General features: G+C 44.3%; 1 protein-coding gene across 3 annotated transcripts in view; it reads right to left on the bottom strand.

Moving 5' to 3' along the window:
• Positions 1 to 264: 264 nt before the first annotated feature.
• Positions 265 to 20,561, bottom strand: part of LOC124300453 (dachshund homolog 2) — a 183,754-nt gene continuing 163,457 nt past the window's right edge. For all 3 annotated transcript variants that reach the window (XM_046754579.1, XM_046754580.1, XM_046754581.1), the window contains 4 exons: positions 15,951 to 16,097; positions 14,794 to 15,033; positions 7,171 to 7,257; positions 265 to 3,617 (listed from right to left, as the gene is read on the bottom strand). In XM_046754579.1, coding sequence (XP_046610535.1) covers positions 3,565 to 3,617; positions 7,171 to 7,257; positions 14,794 to 15,033; positions 15,951 to 16,097 — 527 coding nt within the window. In that variant the 3' untranslated portion in view covers positions 265 to 3,564. The remainder of the gene's footprint in view (positions 3,618 to 7,170; positions 7,258 to 14,793; positions 15,034 to 15,950; positions 16,098 to 20,561) is intronic.

Raw genomic sequence — 20,561 nt, 5'->3', positions numbered from 1 at the left:
TTTCCCGAAAAATTCTTACCTCTGATGCATTTTAGGTAGGTAGGTATAACACAGTCAAAGGATTCTAGAAATAACGCAAGGAGTGGCGGGTAGTTTGAATTTTAGGAATTATCAACGAGGGTTTCTCGAATGAATTTGACGATTTGGTGTATTATATTGAAGAAATTTTACAATAACAACTATTTATTTATATTTAATAATGCTGAATTACATGAATACATTATTATTATTTTATTTTTATTTTAATTTGGTTTACTTTTTTTCCTTCCTCTTCTTCCCTCTCTTTTCCATGCTAGATTGTATATAGTAAGTCTGAGCTTTGAAAGTCGCCACTGATCCCCGCCCGTTCTTTTATTTATATTTCTAACGCAAGTAACGTAATGTAATAATATTAATATTAATAATAATAATAATAATAATAATTAGTTGAATCGTGCAACGGGTCGGGCTTATATATACATATATATATATATATATATATATATATGTATATATTAGCAATGGCGATTTTCACATGGTAATTTTCATTTTGCGTCTACAGCGCGTTTTGTATTTTTCTCTTATTTTACTTGTGTTTTTTTGTATGTTTTTTGTTTTTTTTACTCTTACGCTTTTCCCCCGTTTTCGTATTCTCACACTCTGCATTTATTCATAACTACATTGAATTTCTCTTCTATTCCATTCTCTCGTTAAACTTGCCGAGTTTTAAATGATGACAGTAATAATGACAATAATAATAATAATAATGACGATGACGATAGCGACGATGGTAATAGTGATAATAATAATAAAAATGACGAATAACGACCAAACGAAGAATCGTTTCCCGTAGCAAAAATTATTCCGGCTTTGAGAAATTCGGACTTTCGATAGATCAAGATCGACGGACGATGATCCTTTTATCGCGGAACGCAAAATGCCTGCAGTCTCTGTACATATGTGCAAATGAGAAACGAATCGCGGTGTATATACAACATTTTGTGCGGACAATTAACGCGGATTGTCGTTGTACGTTATACCGCAATAACGACGATAACTGCTTGATATCGAGCGAGAGGCTCGGACTTGTGGGTTATTTGAAGGATTCTTCGTTGATAAGTTACACCGACGGTGTATATACTTGTATATATCATGTATACCGTGTATATATATATGTGTGTGTGTGTGTATGTATAATGGCAATAAAGTTGAGATATCGGTGGTTAATTCTCGAGTCTAGGTATTAAATTTTTATAGTTATTTCATACCCTAATCGCTATGATTATGTGATCTTTACAACACAAGAACCTTAGAGGATAATCTTTGTACACGATTTTATATTTATATTTATATGTATATGTATATGTGTGATAGGTACGCGGGATGCCTCGAGGATCGATGGAAATAATCGTGGATGTTACCTGCGTATACGTAATATTTCCAAATATCCTGATCGGCCTCGAGTCGAAAGCGAAACGCGAATATATATAAGTATATATAACTGCAGTATAATGGTATGGTATATAAATAATGGTTTAAAGGTGAATTGTTGGAAAACTTTCGTTTATAATAATATGATGTATGCATTGTACAATTCAACAGCTGGGTGTGTATCGTGTGTGTCTTTCTCACTCTCTCTCTCTCTCTCTCTCTCTCTCTCTTTCTCTCGTTCTCTCTAGTTTACTCAAATACATGTTTATCGGCAGACTGAATTGCAATTTTGGCTCTTCACCGGGTATCGATTACGAGCTGGATACATTTTCGCCAATTGAATCGAATTCAGCATGCATCGTCTCGGTTCATTTATCCCGGTTTTGTAAGATCATGATCTGATCTAATAGTCAAATCAAAGAAAACGACGCGCGATGTAATTATAATCATGCACTGTTCAAATTCACTGCACACGTTGAAAAATATTGAGGATATTGTAAGAAGATGGAGAATACGAATCAAAAATGCCGAATAATGAAAAGAAAATAGAAATTTTACGCTTATCACACTCCTACCTAAATAATAATAATAATAATGTAATAATAATACATAATTGATGTAATAATTAGTACTTCTAGGAACGCTCGCGCACACTCTCAAGCAGTCTTTATAAATATATTTTTTTTTTTAGTTAAATTTTATTATCAATTATTTTCATTTTTTTAATTTTTCATTCACGTAATAATTATTTATATTTATATGTTTAAAAGTCACATCTTTGATCGCTTCGTTAAATATTATTACATACGCGCTAACGAATAAATTATACATTAATATTAGAAATGAAAAGGTATATGTATAGGTACGTATATGTATATATATATATACACGTACATATATATATATATATACGTACGTATATATATATAATATATAATTGGTTTAATCATCCGCGTTCGAAATATGATGATCCGATTTGTAATTGATATGTTACCCACACTGTACATGCATAATATTTGTATATATATATATGTATAATGGTGTAATTGAACTAAAACGTTTTTTGCCTTACACGTACATATATGTACGTATTACATTTATACGCACGGGGAAAAGAAATTTGTTGTTCTTTCTTCTTGTTCGATTCGAATTTTTATTTTTATTTTTTTGCGTATAATGTTACGGGTATTTAAACGCGACTCGCGTGTTGCGTAACAAAATTCTTGACAACTATAATTCTTGATGGTAATGTAATACTAGGTGTTTAATGATAGTATATAATGACGTAATAATAATAATAATAATAATAATAATAATAATAATGACAAAGTCAACGATAATGACGATGCGTGATAACGATGACGAAAATGATTGCGATGAACGTCGATCCAACTTATATCGAATCTGTAGTATGTATATTATGTATATGTATATTTACCTACACGAGTTGTCGTTTGATGACTGCAGTAATTAATTAATACGCTATATTATATAATATAATACACCTCTTGGCCTGATTTTCAATCAGTTCACGAGCTATAGGATACACTTATAGTATGGTATATTATTATTTTTATTATCATACGTTGAGATAGCGTCGCAATATAACGTTTACTTTAATCTAATTTTTCATTTCAGTTTTTAATCGTACATAATGTCGAACGTCCGTAAGCCCCGCTGGAAGTACCTCACATACTCTCCGCTCGTACGTCATATCACACACTGTATGCACATCATACGTATACCGATGGATATATTTGCATTATACGTGTATACATATATATACTGTCGTATGATATCTGTAGCGATCAGTAATATCGTCGTTAAAAAATGTTCGGCTTTGTTTTCTTTTCTTTTTTTCATATTTTATTTGTTTTGAACCAATTTTCACGCCACAAATTACGGGTATCCAACTTTAAACGCAATAGGTATATATATATATATATATGATGTTATGTATGATAAGGAACGTACAAGAACTCGAGGCTCATTGACAGCGTTGATCTTCCTTCAGGTGATCCTCGAGCCCGGAGGACGGATCGTCGGCTCTGTGCGTTCGCGCGACGCTCCTCTCTGTGGTATTTTATTTATACCTATGTAACTAGATTTTTCTACACCACGACCTCTTTCCATCGTCGTCGAGCGATCCACTATCTAAGTCGCGCTCGTGAAGAGGACCGAATTCTTGTAGTAACCCGTCCGAGACTCTGCAATGAAAAGTTAATCAAGATTCATTAGCAATTATTGGGTGGTACTCGTACAGTTCACGTTATAACGAATCTACCGTAACAAATACACCGAAGTGAAAGATTCGTTCTTTGGTTTCTACTATACTCGGGTCAAAAATATGAAATTGAATTATCGGGAAGTTGCGCACGCGCCAAGAATCAAACCTGGTGTGCAAAATTGAAAATTTCAGCTAAGCGCATGCGCGAGTGTGCTTTTACCGCACCGTTCGGAAACGGGGCACTTTACACATGCGCGCACGCATACCACAAGTCTTATTTTCCGTGCAACCTCCTGTCAAAAACTAAAAAGTAGTCGAGTTGTCGACGGGCCTTGGCCAGCTATCCGAGCCCAAGGATCGGGCCTCAACGATCGGATCGAAGCCGGTGCCGCGAGCTGGTAGAAAGTGCGGGGGAGCGGCGGAGCCGCGAGTCGGAAGAACACGGTCGAGGCGAAGAGGGTGCGCGGAGGCCGGGCTTAAAAAGTCTTGCAGGGACTATTAATGTAGTCTTTTTCAATCATAAACGACAGTTCGATAAAAAGTTGAAGGGGCGGCCTTACTTCAAAGGGACAGAGCAGCGAGGCAGCGCGAGGCGATGACTCGACTAGCTGCTGCCGCTTCTACCGCCCCGGACGAAAATCGGCGCCCGGCCACCTCTCCGACTTCGACTTCGACTTCGACTTCGACTTCGTCTTCGTCTTCGCCTCGGTCCTCGGCCTCGACTAATTCTTTCGCTGCAGCCAACGGTAATTAGTGAGCGGCGCCTGCCGTACCGAATGACCTGTCGGTTCTCTCCGACTATTTTCCCGCCCTCCTGACCGACCGCGATACCCGGACAATCGATCTCTGGCCGTCCGCGTCAGCTATCGAATATTAATAGGCTCGCGGGTCAGAGGTTCTTCGTACAGGGCCTTGAGATATCTCTGCCGTTATACAGAACACCCCCAAGACGAGGCTGCACATTCATTACCTTCCAGCACCCACGCAATGTCCGCATAAGCACGGGGGACGGCTCCTATCTACGAAACGTTTATACGCGATCCCTCCGCCGCTGTAACTTGTCTACAAACATTTCGAGACACATATTCCATTCACAATGCTACCCTGGAGATAATGATTTCTACGATTTTTCACGAATTTTCAGGGGAATTGGGATGTCTCGTACAAAAAAGTGTGCAAAAAATTGTTTTCTCATAAAGACTTGTAGATATTCATGAGAATTTGTATTTTTTTCAGTAAAAATTCTCCAAGATACTACAATTTTTAGCGAAAGTTGACAATTCTTTACGAAAAACTATACGTATATTCACAATTTTCTACGAAATAATACGAAATGTCACAATTTCTGTAAAAATTCGTAGCAGAGTGATTACCTAACGGCCGATTGGTCCGTCGTCTGCTACGGTGTAATGCACATGCGCTGTAATCCGAGTCCAGTTGTTTGCCAGGGTGACCAATCGTCACAAGGCAACACAGTTGTGCTCCTCGCCGATATGTGTCAAAACTGTTGAGGTTGGTAAACAACTGCGCGCGGATTTTAGCGCATGCGCATTACATTATAGCAGACGATGAACCATTCGGTTGTTAGATAATCACTCTGTACAGCTAGGCCCGTTCGGCGAATCGGGTTTCAAAATATCCAACGATTATCGAGTTATTACTGAAATTCAAATTTTACGAGACATCAGCTGCAGTAATCCTTAATTTGTACGGTCTTACGCGAAAGAACCAGGCGATAAGTTTTCATTTTTTGTTATCTATTATCATCTAGACTTGACACGAATCAAAATTAATATTCGCGGGATCGACATTATATTTATATAAAATTCTCATTTAAAACGTTTTAAAATCTCGAAAATTATGGCCAGAAATCAAAGTATACTAAAGGTTTGAGAATATCAGAAAATCATGAAAATCTGTACGAACGTTACTCTTAAAAATATCCGTGTAATATGTATAGTATAATATTGTACAATACGGTACAACTTCGATAATGCTTCGTTATTCTACAGAGAGTAAGAGAGAGGCGAGTACAGCCTCCGGTTGCTTCTCAATTATGCAAATCAAACAACATGGAGTTCAAAGATATTGTTTTTCGGGGAATTTAAATTCTACAAGGGTCGCAACGTTGTCTTATTTTCTACTAATTATTACGAGATTCGATTACTTCTAGGATTTTTTTTTCTCTCAATTCCAGAAGTATGCGGGAAATTGAATGTATTATAATATTTAATGCGGTAATTCAATTATGAACGCCTCGTAATATTACAAGCTACCTTCGTTAGTATAACGGAATCTGAAATAAATTACTCAAAAGCTAACCGAACGAGGCTTATGATCGCATATTTGATCGTTTTGTAAATTTTTATCTTAGTCTGATACGTAGTTCGGTTTCTCTTGGACAAAAATATTCGATCAATCCATCGATAGATAATCAGAATACAATACGTGTTCTTTAGTAGACGATTCATAGGGTCCTTGCAGCTCGAATACACGATCGGTAAGCCACAAAGTACGAAAAAAATTGCACCAAGGGTTCGCGGTGATGAGATGACTAATTGAAAGACGATATACATATATACGTGAAAGATGAAAGGACACGTGAAAATAAATTTGTGAATTGAAAATTTGGGCGTATTGATGAAAGAGGAATTAATTAACGGGATACTCAGGTTGAGTTAAGTTTCAGGAACTCTTTGATTAATTAGACGAAGCTTGCCGCGCGACGCATGGGAAAACAATTATTCACTTCGTCATTGGCAGGATTAACGTAGCAAAGCAACAAGATTAGTTAGACTGCAGCAGCGGCAACAGTGCCTGAGCAGTACCAAAATGGCGTCGTGGCTTTTTGCGAAAGAAACTTTGCTCGCTCTTGCGCCAAGTTTCAGGACTGCGAACTTCCAAGTTTCGAATCTGCTGCAAGAAAATGCTGTGAGGCAAAGCGGCGGGGGTTCCTCTGTGTACTTTCTAATTGGATATTTAAATTTATTTTCGATCGTAAGAAACTACTGCTACCACTCTTGTGTACACTCCCCGCTACAACGTCATTCATTAGCTTCAGCTGGCGGAGGGTTCAGGATATATCTTTCAAGACCGCGAGCCGGGAGTTTAACTTTCGATTGAAATTCGCCCGGCTTTCAAACTTGGCCAACTAGAGTTCCGACTAAAGATCAATGACTGATTCCTGCACGTGCAGACAAAGTTAATTCCGCCGCTATACCATCTTTGGCATCAAACACAGAAAATTCATGCAATTTTCACCGTAGATGAAAGATGTTGCCCGATACACGAAATAGGTTTCTCTACTTTCCTATTTACCGTATATAAAGAAATTATGTCCCTATTTTAATTAAAGGCTTATTATTGACTGCAATATTCAGTGACTGTGATGTTCTTTGATTCTACGCAACCATTTACCACAAGATCAATGGACGCTCGAAGCCGTGCACGAGGAGCAATTTCTTTGGGTATCGGGAAGTTTTTTCAACTAGAATGAAAAGGTAGTTTCATTTGTCGCGTGAAGTACAACATACCTTGTAGTGGGGATTTGACTTGTTCCCGTTCGGCGCCCTGATGCTGTCGGGATTTCCTCTCGAGTTCGAGCTCCTGGGCCAGGGATTCTGAAACATGTAAGGAAACGAGAAAGAAGATTAGTCAGATTCACGGTGTTCAAAAACGGGACGTATCGAAGCGCGCGGGCGAAGTTTACGAAGAGGAAGCGGTGACCCAAATCCCGCCACGAAGCTTCATTGGTAGCCAGTTTACGCACGGCGTGTATATTTATAAAGCTCGGTTATCTCTCTCGGGACATGTTCAGCAGCGTGTGAAACCGCGATGAAACAAAGCAGTAATTAGTGGAAAACTCGACTCGCCCGACAGGCGGCAGCAGCGGAGGGCGAGAAGAGAAGAGAAGAGAAGAGAGAGGAGGAGAAAAGGAGGGTGGAAAGGTTCGGCGTTGAGTCGTGCGACGCGGTCTGCAGCTCACTGAATTCCACGGATTAGGGTGAAAACTGGAAAATGTCCTTTAATAATATCACGTCGAATTAACCGGGGACTCTTCCGTGCGTTTATTACCTGACGTCGAAATCCGAGGCGACCATTCGAACTGGAATGTAAAAGATCTGGTATAACGCTGCGAGAACCTGCAGCACAACTTGGTTCAAAGCTCGATTCGCACCCTTTCGCTAACGGATTCTTACTTCGAAAACCGCAAACTCTATTTACAACCCTCAAAAAGAGTCGGGATTGCCAATTAGTTCGAGAAATCGAATCAGTCTCGAGCTTTCATCGTTATACAGATAGATAGAGTTTTTCGTTTTTAAATGAAAAAAAAAAAAAAAAATTCATAACCACTGGTAGAGTCGTAAAAAGTTTTATCCCTCTTAACGGGAATAATTCGTTGAAAATTGCATATCTCGGCGAATGCTTTACATAAACCAATCATGGAGGAATATTCACCGTTTCCACTGTGACGAAGTGTTTAGCCATATCATCGATCATACGTAACTGGTTGAAATAATTCCTATCCGAATTGTTTCCCACTTTTGCCATACTGCATTATACATAATCATTTCATTCAAAAGTTTAAAACTGATTCAAAGTGTCGTCAGGTTCCACGGTATTGGGAAGAAGGCTTAAGATTGAGTTGGCTAACCTAACCTAATCTCATCTCATCGAACCAAATACTAAATATTCAACAGCCACAATTGGCGCCATCTCTTTCAAATGAATCGTACAGGTTGGTGAAGTTCATCGGAGCGAAGTGGATTATCGACTTTTAAGGGAGGGAGTGGGGGTACAACTTGAATAGTCTAGAATCATACCTATTTTTAGGAATTTTTTTAAAAGAAACTGTGAACATTTGAAGTAATTTGAGTTTGAGGGCTTTATTATTCATAGTTTCAGGAACATTATGGAATTTTTTTCATTGAAATCAATAACAAAATGGCGGCTTGGCTCATATAAGTAGCGAACGACTCCGAACTCGAGGGTTTTTGCGGTGGCGCATCTCCTGACATCACTGTTCAACTTGTAACAAATAGAAAAAAATTTTCGGGTCAAAAACACTTTTTTCAGTTCGAGCTTGTAGCCCAAATGTTGAAAATATTTTTTTTCAAATGTATACAATTATGAACAAAAAGATGTTATAAAAAAAATTCTGAAATCATAATTCAAAAATCTACCGACGAACGTGAATCGACAAACAAATTTTAAAGATTGTGTCAAAATTTCAGGTCGATGGGATAAAAATCGACCGAGGAATCTGCGCCACCGAAGTGAAAACGCCATGCCGCCATCTCGTTACTAAATTCAATGAAAAAATTTTCTTCAAACTATAAATAATAAGGCTCTCAAACTCAAATTGCTCTAAATGATTTCATTAAAAAAAAGTCCTAAAAATAGGTATGATTTCTGACCGTCCGAGTCGTACTCCCCCTCCTCTGATCAAACATTCATAACAGTTTCGACGAAGTGAATTCGAAAGAAATTAACCGATGTGAAAGAAGGACAAAGACAAGCACTTTCTTCAAGTTCAGGAGTCTCATTATTGTTGAAATTTACTTATACCCAAAGTTTTATTTCCATATCCGAAACGCTTTGTGCGAGAGGCGTGTCAATTGTACGTTTGTGTCGGGGCCTAGAAGCAATGGTAAAATCCAATTGTAAACCCATTAAGCCGCAGTTAATTCTCCCTCTCTCTCGCTCTCTCTGGTTTTATATCCATACGGTGTGACGGCGGCGAAAGAGCGAAGCAGAGAAATGGCAGGCGGACAGGCAGCAAGGCAGAGCAGAGCAGAGCAGAGCAGAGCAGAGCGGAGATTCCATTATGCTTGGAGCAACAATAGCTGAGGGCTGTTTCGGGCTTTGTGGGTGTGAATTGTGCGTGGAAGCGAGCGAATATACTGTTTGTGTTTCACTGAGCCAAATTACCTCTCACGCCCTCATCCGCGAACCGGGTAGTGTTGTCGCCCGGCTCCCTTTGATATCTAAATGACAATTTAACTGCTCAAGATATGGGATTCGAGCGTTGCGCAGGGGTTTCGAAGGGGTGGGGGGTTAAGCCTATTAAGGAACGCATCCCGACTTTCGGGGAGCTCGGTTCCCAGCAAAATCGGTCCCTCTTTTGGGCGCAAGGGCACGATTATATCGATTAACAGATTGAAAGGGAGGTTAAGGAGGAAAAAACGCGGGCCCTTTCTCATCTCGGGGCCCCGTAGGCCCGACGGCCTTGAGATTCCTCCGGGAATCAATCCCGAGGACGCGCGTCGTGCCCGTGTATTATGATTCCGCGAAAAATCAAACCAACGGGCGTGACGAGAGGGTCTTGTAAGAGAGGTACGGGACATTCGGAGGCTGTGATCCGTCTGCTCGACAGCCGGCCATCGCGGACGGACCCGTCTCGATGCCTAGAACCAACGAGAATATCGTGCGAGTTGTAAAAAAGGGCGAGTTAATAGTTTCGCTACCGTTTTACACACCCTAACAAATCGACGGTACAATGAAAACAATTTCAAACCGGTTCAAAGAAGACTGAGTAGACCTAAACGGTTCGTATTGTCGGACGGTCATTGAGGGGCCCCGATTTTTCGAGGCGCCCGAAAGACTCGGGGCCCGCTATGACTCTGCGCTTATACGTAATTAACTCCAACAATGCAGCGTTGCCTGCATGAGAGAGAGCTGAGCGGGAGAAGAACCTGAGAGGAGGATCGGGGCCGGTGTTGAAAAATTCCTGCATTGTGTGTACGTGGCGCCGACTTCAGGGTCTCGGGTTTCTTCAACGTCTACTTGTCAAATGAGAAAACGCGATTCGCCACCATATAAACTCGAGCCCGAAACCTCGGCTCATTTCGTTCTTGCCGCATGGCCGTTGTGTTGTTCACACTGTTAAAAATTATTGTAAATTCACTACACATTTGGTGTACAAAATAGTTGTCAAATTACGAAATGGGATTTTGGATTTACAGATTAGGTGTAAATTTACGATGAAAATGTTTGATTTTACAAATACTTAGAAGAAAAATACAAAAAAGTAATTCCATCGTACTTGTAAATTGAACAAACAGCGAACTTGCGGGTAATTCACTGTTTCACGGAAGTTTCGTACAAATATTTTTAACAGTGCAGCTGATTCTCGAGCCGTGGTAGCTGACTGCGTCTAGGTTTTATATAAAACTCGTCCGTCGGAGGGAGAGACGGAAAGCAATTTGAGTATAGGTATCGCGTCGCATATAATTGGCTCAATCCCTGCCGCGTTCACGTTCGAAGGAGAGAGAATCCCGTAACACTTGCGATTTCGTCGGCGAAGATGGGGTTCGAAAGGGATCGGGGGCGGGGGTTGGGGGGGTGGGGGATGGGCGGATTTCGTGTAGCCTGCGTTTTTAATGCTCTGATCTTTATGTAAAGCGAAGTCGAGGATCGCACGCTTGGGCGTCAAGCGGAGCGTGAAATTGTATGAATCAAGAAGGCACTGGAGACACAAAAAACAAAAGAGGCCGAATACTCGCTTTCGGATCGCGTCGTTTATAATTTATAATTTCAAATTTCCGCAGGCTCGAGTCATCTCCTTCCTTTCATTCCTACGTAGAGCTATTTTCGTCTTTTATTCCACGCTTCATTTATCCTCCTCCCTTATATCCAACGGTGCAGGGGTCTCTGCAGCGTGATTTTTGTAATCCGTGCTTGATTCTTTCCCTCCTTTGTTGTGTGACGTTTGCTTGTAAGACTTCGCGACACGGTCGATCGGATGGTAAAAAGTAGAAATTAAAAACTAATTAGGGGGCAGCGGGCGAGTTTTGGGGCTAATATCACCGCGCGAAAATCCCTCAAGTACATAACCTTAAGAAAGTTTTTAATTTCGCCAACTAGGTACAGCTCTCCGAGCTCTTGGTAATAATCATAAAGCGCAGTTGCAAAGAGCGCGAGGTGGTTACGTCCGCCTCTAAATCTTTAATGTTCTCTTTCCTCGCTTCCTTCCTTCTTGCCTCTGTGCATTTCGTTTTCTTCGCTTCCTTGCTGCGAGCTTTTGCCCCGCGTTGCATTTACAATGCCGCCGGTGCAAAGATGTAATGAAAAGGGATTTAATATATGGAAGATTCGAAGTCCTGAGAAGAAATTACGGTTATTCGTATTCAGGTTTTTTAAATCAAGCACCAGACCCTCGTCTTTACGACTCACTCTCCACGCCTGTTGCGTCTCATCTTTCGTATCCCTCGGCGGAATGCTAATTAAAAGAAAAACACGCAAGAACGGCGATTTTCGCCGATCGAAGATCTTTGGTAACTCGTAGATACATGCGCGAAATTCACCCACTATTGCGCTCGCTGACCGCGTCATACAAGTTTCCTAAGTTCTTCGTTAGGTCGCCTTGGAAGGTGAAATAGTAGCGGTGGCACCGCCTGCTGCGGCTAGTCTGTGTAGGTATCCGGAACGCAGAAGAAGGGGCGAGGATGACGCGGGGAAAGTTTATCTGGCAAGTTCGTATCCTTATATAATATTTTTATATTAAAACCGTCTACCTTCTGATTTTCTACGTACGTTTCAAAACGAGGTAAAAAATACGGAAGTTTTATGAAAGTAAGGCTGTTGCAGATGGGCGCTGCTCTCGCAATATATTACGCTCTGCAAGAACGGGAACGGGCAAACAGGAAACCGGGAACGGTGCAGCTCGACGGGGACGGAGATAGCGGGCACGTTTTCTTTTTTAATTTTAAGTTTTATGGTCTGATGCTAATATTACTATAAACGCGCGGGGAATTAGCGGCCCCTCTCTCTTCGTCGTTTCATTTTTTATTTTCACAACAACACCGCGGTTAATCCGTTTTCTACGTTTCCTACAATTTCGTTTACATGGTAATTTAATCGTTGAACCATGTATTCAAGAAACGTCGACATACGTATAACACCGCGCGGAATGATCTTGAAATCTGTTTTACCGATACGTGTACGATAGACTAATGTCGTCGGTAAAACAGAGCCATAGATTGTGAAGACCGGTAACGCTAGAACCGCTGCTGCAGGGTGTCAGCGTGGAGAAACGAAAACAAGTGAAATACGCCACCGCACGTAATCCTCTCCGACCCTTCTTCGCGCAGCTAGTTGTTTACTTCCCTTACCCTCGCCCCGGTTGAAGCAAGCCCGAAAGATTTCGTTTTCTCCCCCTCCCCGATATCTACATTTGTATCTCTTCCCCCCCTTGCATCGCTCGTACACACGCGTTATGCTTCATCACCTGCCCGCGTAACGTTCGCTCGTATATGCAATAACTTTTTTGTATATGATTTCGCAAATTCGGGACGTTGAGGTACGGGGAAGCCCGAGAACTTATTTTTCTTCCTCATCTCGGGGCGAATAAACCGAAACCGTTCACATCGGGCGTCGAACCCGCCCCGCGGTTCAGAATCATCAGCTAGGTGTTTACGGACTGTACGCAAGCGTATCGCGGCGGGCAAATTCCGTAGTCAGCTGACACGGTCTTCGCGAAATTATTGCATATAGTCTGAATACTAAAGCGCGTCGAAACGAGAAGAGAGGATCCGCTGCAGCGCCACCAAGGCGACGCGGTCGCCGGGGAAATTACGGCTTCTTCCTTACTTGAGAGATGTGCATAAACTCTGCATCAGCCGCAGTGGTTCTCTTGCCGGGTTTACCTGCAGCCTTTCGTACGGCGGCAAAGTCGATCCATAACTTTCGGATTTGCTTCGAGAAGCGGAGGAGAATCGTGAAAAACATCGCAGACATTGATTAACGGATCACTGCGAGCCACTTTGGTTACAAAAAACTGTCGCATCTCGATCTGGGGGGATTTTCATCCGCGTGAGAACCGCTGCTCGTATAGAATGCATGACTTGAACCGAAGACACTGCTCGGTCCCCTCGGGCGTCTATCCCTCCCCCCCCCCCTTCCTTTCCCGCCCCTGCGACGCGGCTCGACGCTTGCTTCCCTCCCCTTCCAGCCAGCTCGTCGGTTAAATCTGCGTTGTTTATTGCAAATGGATTCCGCATCACGATACTCCCGGGTAACTCTTGCGATGGGTAAGTAAGGACGCGCAGGACCCGCTCCAGCCCCTGACACGAGGGTTGTTATCGTCGTTGTTACGACCCGGCCTTTCTACGAGTGTAGCCGGCGACCGCATACCGACAATTATTGCGCGGCTCTTCCGGCCCGGATTTATTTCTCGTCACGATTCTCGACTGTTGTTATGTGTATAATGAATTTCCTCCGCGAAGTAGCGAGCTGCAGCGAAGCGCGGCTGAAACGTGCATCGTTTTACCTCGTGCATGCGTGCTCGTGAATTTGTTTTATTTCATCCGTGCTGCGCGGTTCATCTGCATGCGATAGCAATTACGCATCGGTTAACTTGACGGGAAGATTAGAAATATGATAATGGATTGGAATGAATGCCTGCATTCGCCACCCTCTTTCACAGTTTGACCGGCGTCTTGACGAGTTAGTAATTGTTCGAAACCAGTCTCGAACGGACTCCCTTACATAAATGGGCCATCTAACGAGACGTCACCATGCTGCAGTCTCGAATTCACGATATTCAGTTTTTCGTTACTCAGTCGCACGAACAAAGTCGGGAATAATAATATGGTCGTCTATGTGATATTTCATGCAATTTTCGTCAGGTATCAGTCATTCGTACGATGAACTCTTAGTAGGGAAACCAAAAACGTGTAACTAACTAGACAAATTTGGAATTCGAATTTTTATAGTTTTAATTGATCATTCGTAACAAAAGGATAGCGAACAGGATAGTCACAAAAAAGGAGCTGTGGGTGAAGGTCATTCGTAACGTTCACACGACAATGGTAGTGACTACGAAAAACGTGACAATGGTAATTTTCATAGCATTAGGTTCGATTGTTCGTTAGAACGAGTTTTCTGTTTAGCTAAAACAAGGGTGGGGACCAAGTCTTGGAAGGATCGATATTTTTAATGGTTAATAGTCATTCGAATCAGTGACGCTTTCAAAAATCAATATTTCGAACAATGCATCTTTTGTTATTTTATTTTCGGATGTTTGAAATTTCGATCTATCGGCCGTTCCAAATATTGATCATTCCAACTTTTGACCCTCACCCTAAAACATTGTTCCAGACTTTGCCCTGACGAATGACGTTACATCTAGAGGGGTATGTCAGATTGATCCTGACCTTGGTAATTTTGCCAAAAGGCGGAGGCAGCCTGGTTTCCGATTAGGTCGAGCCCGCTGTAACCCCACCCTGGTTTTTCCGGCGTAGGTGGTTGCTGGGGTGGACGAGTCGCCTGAGAGTCTCTGTACTGCTGGGCTGGCTGAGCGGGTTGCTGCTGAGACTGCTGCTGTTGGGTTTGCGGATGCACAGGGCTCTCTTCAGGGGGCTCGGCGATTGTGCGTGCTTCCGTGGATATGTTGTCTGGAATAAGGAAGTCGAGATCAGAGTTATCAGCGGTAGGTATACAGCGACGAGTACATGAGAAACCGGGGCGAAGTTGAATGGATCAGGATTCAGGACTCAGGACTGAGCTCGTTACGTAGCCGAGATATATCGAATGTCAAGACGTAGACATTGCGTATTATACCTGTGCGAGTGTAGGCTGCACGTTTCAAATTTCTCAGCCGTCGAAACGGTGCTTCGCGTTTGGTTTGAAATTAATATCACAATTCTCTGCGACTGACAGGATTAATCAACGGCGAAAACGGCAAGGCCTTAAGGAGCCAGGTCGGTGTAGCGTGTACTATGTACACGTATACGTTATATTATCAGAATAAGAGATTTCACTTAAAGGGTTTCCTGTTTGAGTTTGCTAGTGACAGGAAGGGCGCCCGACTCCGGCCTACAACTCCAGCGGAAAGGGATGGAGAACGGTTGGAGTTCGAGGGCACGGCGAGATGGAACGGAACGGAACGGAATGGAACGGGGAGGCAGAGGTAAGCACGGAATCATATTCTGCCGGGTGTCAGAGTGTTTACTCTGTCTGACGAATTAATTAATTTATTCCGAGATTACGAAAACTGCCCTCGGGGCGACGGGGACGAAGTTCCAGATATCTCGCCGCGGGGTAGGTATGAGGGATATTAGCGCGAGTCGGGAGAAGATATTGGTGCTGGAATGCTGAAATGAGTGGAACTTGAGGAGAGTCGATACACCGATCGCACACGGGCGTCGAAAACTTATTCATCGACTGATTGAAAAACCTGTCGACACCTAATCGACATCTGCCAGTGTCTAAAGGACCACACGGTCGTTCGCAAGTTACTTGGTCCGAAGAAGAAGGAGCAGCGTTCAGGATTCAAATGGAACAAGGTGTTGCGAATGTTTCCAAAACTCACCCGTGAGAGCTCTGACTTGTTCCGTCGATGCCCCCGTGGCCTTTAGGGCCTCCTCGAGTTGGGTGCGTCGCTTCATCTCAAGGTCGAGTTGATCTTGGAGTCGTTTTCTCACCCTGCGTTCCTTTTTCAGGCGTTTCTGGTAGGCCACTGAAAGGAGCAAAGAAAAAATGGACGAGATTAGCGGAAGTAATATATTTCTGCAGACTTCAGGTACATCGCACATCGAGAATCACATCAACGATAAAAAGGCAGCAATAATCGCTCTCGAGAGATTGATAGACGGGGAGATCGTCGTCTGCGGGAGGCGAAACCCCGCGTGGCGATGCCTCGGGATTATCTCCGGGCTACCGCAGGGGTTCGACCCCCCCCCCCCCCCCCCAGGTATATATCTAGGCGGGGGTCCGATTGTGCGACTCGCTACCGTCTTACGCTGGCCGGGTGTTGACCAAGACGTCTATCATCGGATCATTAGAGCTTAAGATGGATGGAGATGCGGGTCCGATTGAATACCTGGATGTGGGTGGAGTGTGGTTCGAATCGAAGGAAACACAAAACCACTGAAAAAGTTAGCGGCGATTAAGAGGCTGTAATGAATCATCACGCCAGTAAAATTCGACCCTGCGGAATGATGGAATGAGAGAAAAAGGGGTACACAAAAGAGGAGTGGGAATGGTCTGCATCGGGAATCAGTCACGGGCTTGGTCCTCTTTGTCAGAGATCGATTCGACGGGCTAAACGTGTCCCTGGATTTCGAACTCTCGCTCCAGTAGAAAAAGCGGCTTCTCTTCCTTTCGCAGATTGCGAATATAATCATTCGCGGTCTCATTGTTATCCGGCGAGGGGATAAAGCGCGAGATTCGCGGTGCACGGCGGAACCTGCATCATCGTACATTCATTGTGGCATGCCGTCAGAAGATCGGATCGTTTCTGCGGGCTCACGTTGTCCGCGCTCGACGAGGAAAAGAACGAAGGGCTTTGTGTTATTCATCGTCCCGGTATTCCACGGGAGCTTTAGCGTTGTAATCGACAAAGCGTCGATCCCGAAGCTTCTTGTTCAGAGACAATAGTGCGCGGTCGATTCCGTTTGATGCCAACCGGGTAAAAAGTCGCACAGAGTTCTTCGTACAGAAGCCCATGGTCAACCCTTGAATATCGCAATTATTTTTTCCACCCTCGCCTCGAGGGCAGCTCCAGCTAAAAACCATTCTTACTTTTTGCTCCGAAGCCATCGGTTTGCAAATCCCATCGGAGCAACACGCGAAGGGTTGACACGCGTAAAAGCGCTCCGGTTGAAAACCGCTGTCAAGTGATTGATTCCCGGCAGACAAGGCGTAGACAACCCCCTCCTCGGGGCACCTCGGTCTTGTATCCACCTACCTAACTACATACACACTTGCGCATACCCCATATTAATACCCGGGCAGGACGAGCGCTGCACAAGGTGTACCGCAACAGCACTGCGCTATGGTCGGCGTGCAGAAAAGCGTAGGTATACCTACACGCGGGAGGAGTAAGAGATTGGCGCAACGGGAGTACGGCGAGGGGGTCGACGGGGGGCAGAGGTAGGGGGGTTAGCACGAGCAGGGCATTATGATGCAAAGATGGCGCGTCGGCAGCACCCTAGAATTAGCCGGAGCACTCGCCATTGGCCGCCTTGCAAACCACTCCTTCGATATATAACTACCGAGTGCATACGCTGCATACTAAGAATGCACGCGATCAGTTGGCAAAGAATTGACGGAGGCCGCCACCGCCGTTGCTGTCTTCCAGGAGTCGACGGGAGTCACCCGGGAGTCCCTCGCGATATTCCTTGGTCCGTAACGACTTGTCGCAAAGGAATTTCAGGCACCGTCACCAGGGGCAAAGTTCCTTCGGACTCTGCTATGCCTGCGTGCATGCACGTATGACGTAATCAGACACTCTGAGGATGGTGACGAGAGGATGGAAACCGGCCGATTCATTCCGCTGCGTGAAAATCGTGGTCCCTTTTCCCTGACCTCCCGGTTCCCTTTCCTCATCCACGAACGCAAGGCCGAATTCTCATGGTACCCCGTACACGGATCGGAGCCCGAGGCGGCGTTGGACTCGTCGACCGAAGGTGGGGAAAAGCCATTAGATAACGCAGTCAACGGGGAGAACTGCTGCACCGCCGGGTCGAGCTCTCTCGGCGAAGCCCTGTCAAAATACATCAGCTACCGCTGTGCGCTCGGTCAGAAACTCGCTCTTCAGCCAGGGCGAAGAGCCCGGCTCCTCCGGACGATGGACTCCCCACGTCGCTTATAGATCTGAGGAATAGATTTCCGATAGGAGGAGGAATGTATAGGTACGTATACATAATAAATCGACGCGATCGCTCCCGTGACCTGACCGCGTTGTGTAATATGCGTGTACCTCGTACAGGCGACGTATGCTTTCTCTCGATTGGATGGGAAGGCTCTTTTTTCTTCCGTCGCGTTGCGTATTTGACTTCTGTTACCGAATTGGAAATCGAGAAAGCAACGCGATCCGTTTTGGGACGAAATAGGTGAAATAACATCCTGCGAACGGAATGCCGTTGTTAACCTTGGAGGGGGACTCTGACGGGCAGTGGCAGACGGTGCGGGCGAGCAGGAGGGATATATCAGCGGCAAACAGTCAAAGTCCGATGGCAATATAACCGAATCTAATCAGGCTTGTACAAACTAATATAGCGGTGTGCAGACGGCACGTCTTCACTCCTCTGCACGCCGGAACCGCCTGACGGAGGAGGATTTGACTATGGAATAGCAATATGATTTACATTTTGAGTTTATATTGACCATTCCGGGCACCTGCAACACGCCCGCAAGGCCGCCTTCATCCTACGAGGTTTTGGGCTAAGAATGACCCCTGCCTGCGGGTCTTGAAGGAAATTAATATCGGTCCGTTTCCCTTTGGACGTATTATACGCCATCGCATTTGCATACTTGGCTCAACTATTTCCCGACATCGAAGACCTTCTTTAACAATTCTTCGATCATCTTTCGCGCTTTCTTGAGACAAAATGTCAAACGACGAGTAACTGAAGAGATACTTTTTTTTGGGGAAGATATAATTGGACCGTTTACACTTTCTCTGAGGCATATAATTCGCGGAATCGTGCTAATGCGCACAAGTTTGCCGGACGGAGAATCGGAGTTGCGAGGGTTGGACCCAGCTAAACACCTAATAAAACGACGCCGTCGTCATCGACGCGGGTCTAATAGAAGCCACTCAGCCAGTTAGAACAACGTAACAACTATTATACGCATGGCAGTAGTTTCAGCTGGAAGCATCTGTGCGCAGAGGCCTCGATATCCATACAAAGCTGTCTGCTGAATAATATTACACTTAACCCTCGCCACTCGGATGATTATAGTTAGCAACGTCGATAGTAGTTGGAGCGTGCATCCTGTGAATGCTAATATAAAGAGTTTGAGGCTTCGAATTACCAAAAAGAACGGTCAGGAAAGCCGTTCTTAGCCGATCGTCAAACCGGGCTTCCCAATGATAGTCTTTTTTCCTTGGTCTCGTGATGTATCTTAAATAAAACAATGCGACGAACAAGTCCAATGTTTTTTTCTTTCAAGATTTTTCTTCACCCCGACAATGCCGCGTCTAATTCCACAAATTGATCACGCGTGAAAAACGAGAACCCCTGCGGGGAGTCGAGGAGAGGTGGGGACCTTGAAGTTCACCGTTTTGACAGCTTTCCACGGGACTCTTTCTCCCCGGAGTCGTATCAAGGAAATCCATCGGAATTGCCCATAGGCCCGAAACCAACGCCGTGCCCCAATCATTCAAATATCAATTTCAAAGTGTCAACCTTCCCTGGGACCATATGGAAATAGAATCGCGGATGAGCGGGTCTCGCCAGCGAGAGAGAAAAACTGGAGAAACTGCTGGGGGGCGGGTGGAAGACGGAGGTTCGGAGATGGGTCATGGAAATCCAGTTTTGCGCCGCTCGAGCATCCAGGAGGGTCAGCTTATCCACTTTCACTGATATCGAACTTGCGACGTGAACTCAAAAGCTTCTCGGTTTTACATATTATTCTTACATCTATCTTCCACTTGACCCGAACACCGAAGCCGAGGAGGGTGCCTTTCGTCCCCTCGCGCACCTTTTTGTACGCGTATGCCAATCCGGTACTTCAAGCCACGAGTCCTCACCTTCGTCTAAAGGAAAAACCGAAGTCAAGAAGAATTTGAAATTTCTGCCTAGAGTCGATTCCAGATTGCAAGAAATGTACCGCGCCTGTCGGAATCTTTGCCCTACGGTTCATGGTTGGGTTCCTCGGGTTCAGACTTCAGCGTACCGGACTGATTTCGACTCGTGCAAAAAGCGCAGCGTGAAGTTCGCTGCAACTTTCCTCCGATGCAGTAGCCGCTGATCTGCCTCCGTAGCTCGAGGCGAAAGCGTTATACACGCCGCATGGAGGACAGGAATCCTGTGTGGTCTGCTCAGTGTGTCGTCGGCGGGGTTTCGAGTGCACGTACGACTTACGGAGGTTGTGTTACGCCCGGGTAAATTAATATGAAAATATTTACTACATCCACGTGTAACCGTGCACATTGGGTCACCCGAGACTTGCAGGCGTCTGGTTTCAATCGGGG

Source organism: Neodiprion virginianus, chromosome 3 (assembly GCF_021901495.1).
Source record: "Neodiprion virginianus isolate iyNeoVirg1 chromosome 3, iyNeoVirg1.1, whole genome shotgun sequence".
In the NCBI taxonomy this organism is placed as follows: Eukaryota; Metazoa; Arthropoda; class Insecta; order Hymenoptera; family Diprionidae; genus Neodiprion; species Neodiprion virginianus.
Note: the sequence above shows the minus strand (reverse complement) of the source record. Positions and strands in the feature narration are given on the sequence as shown.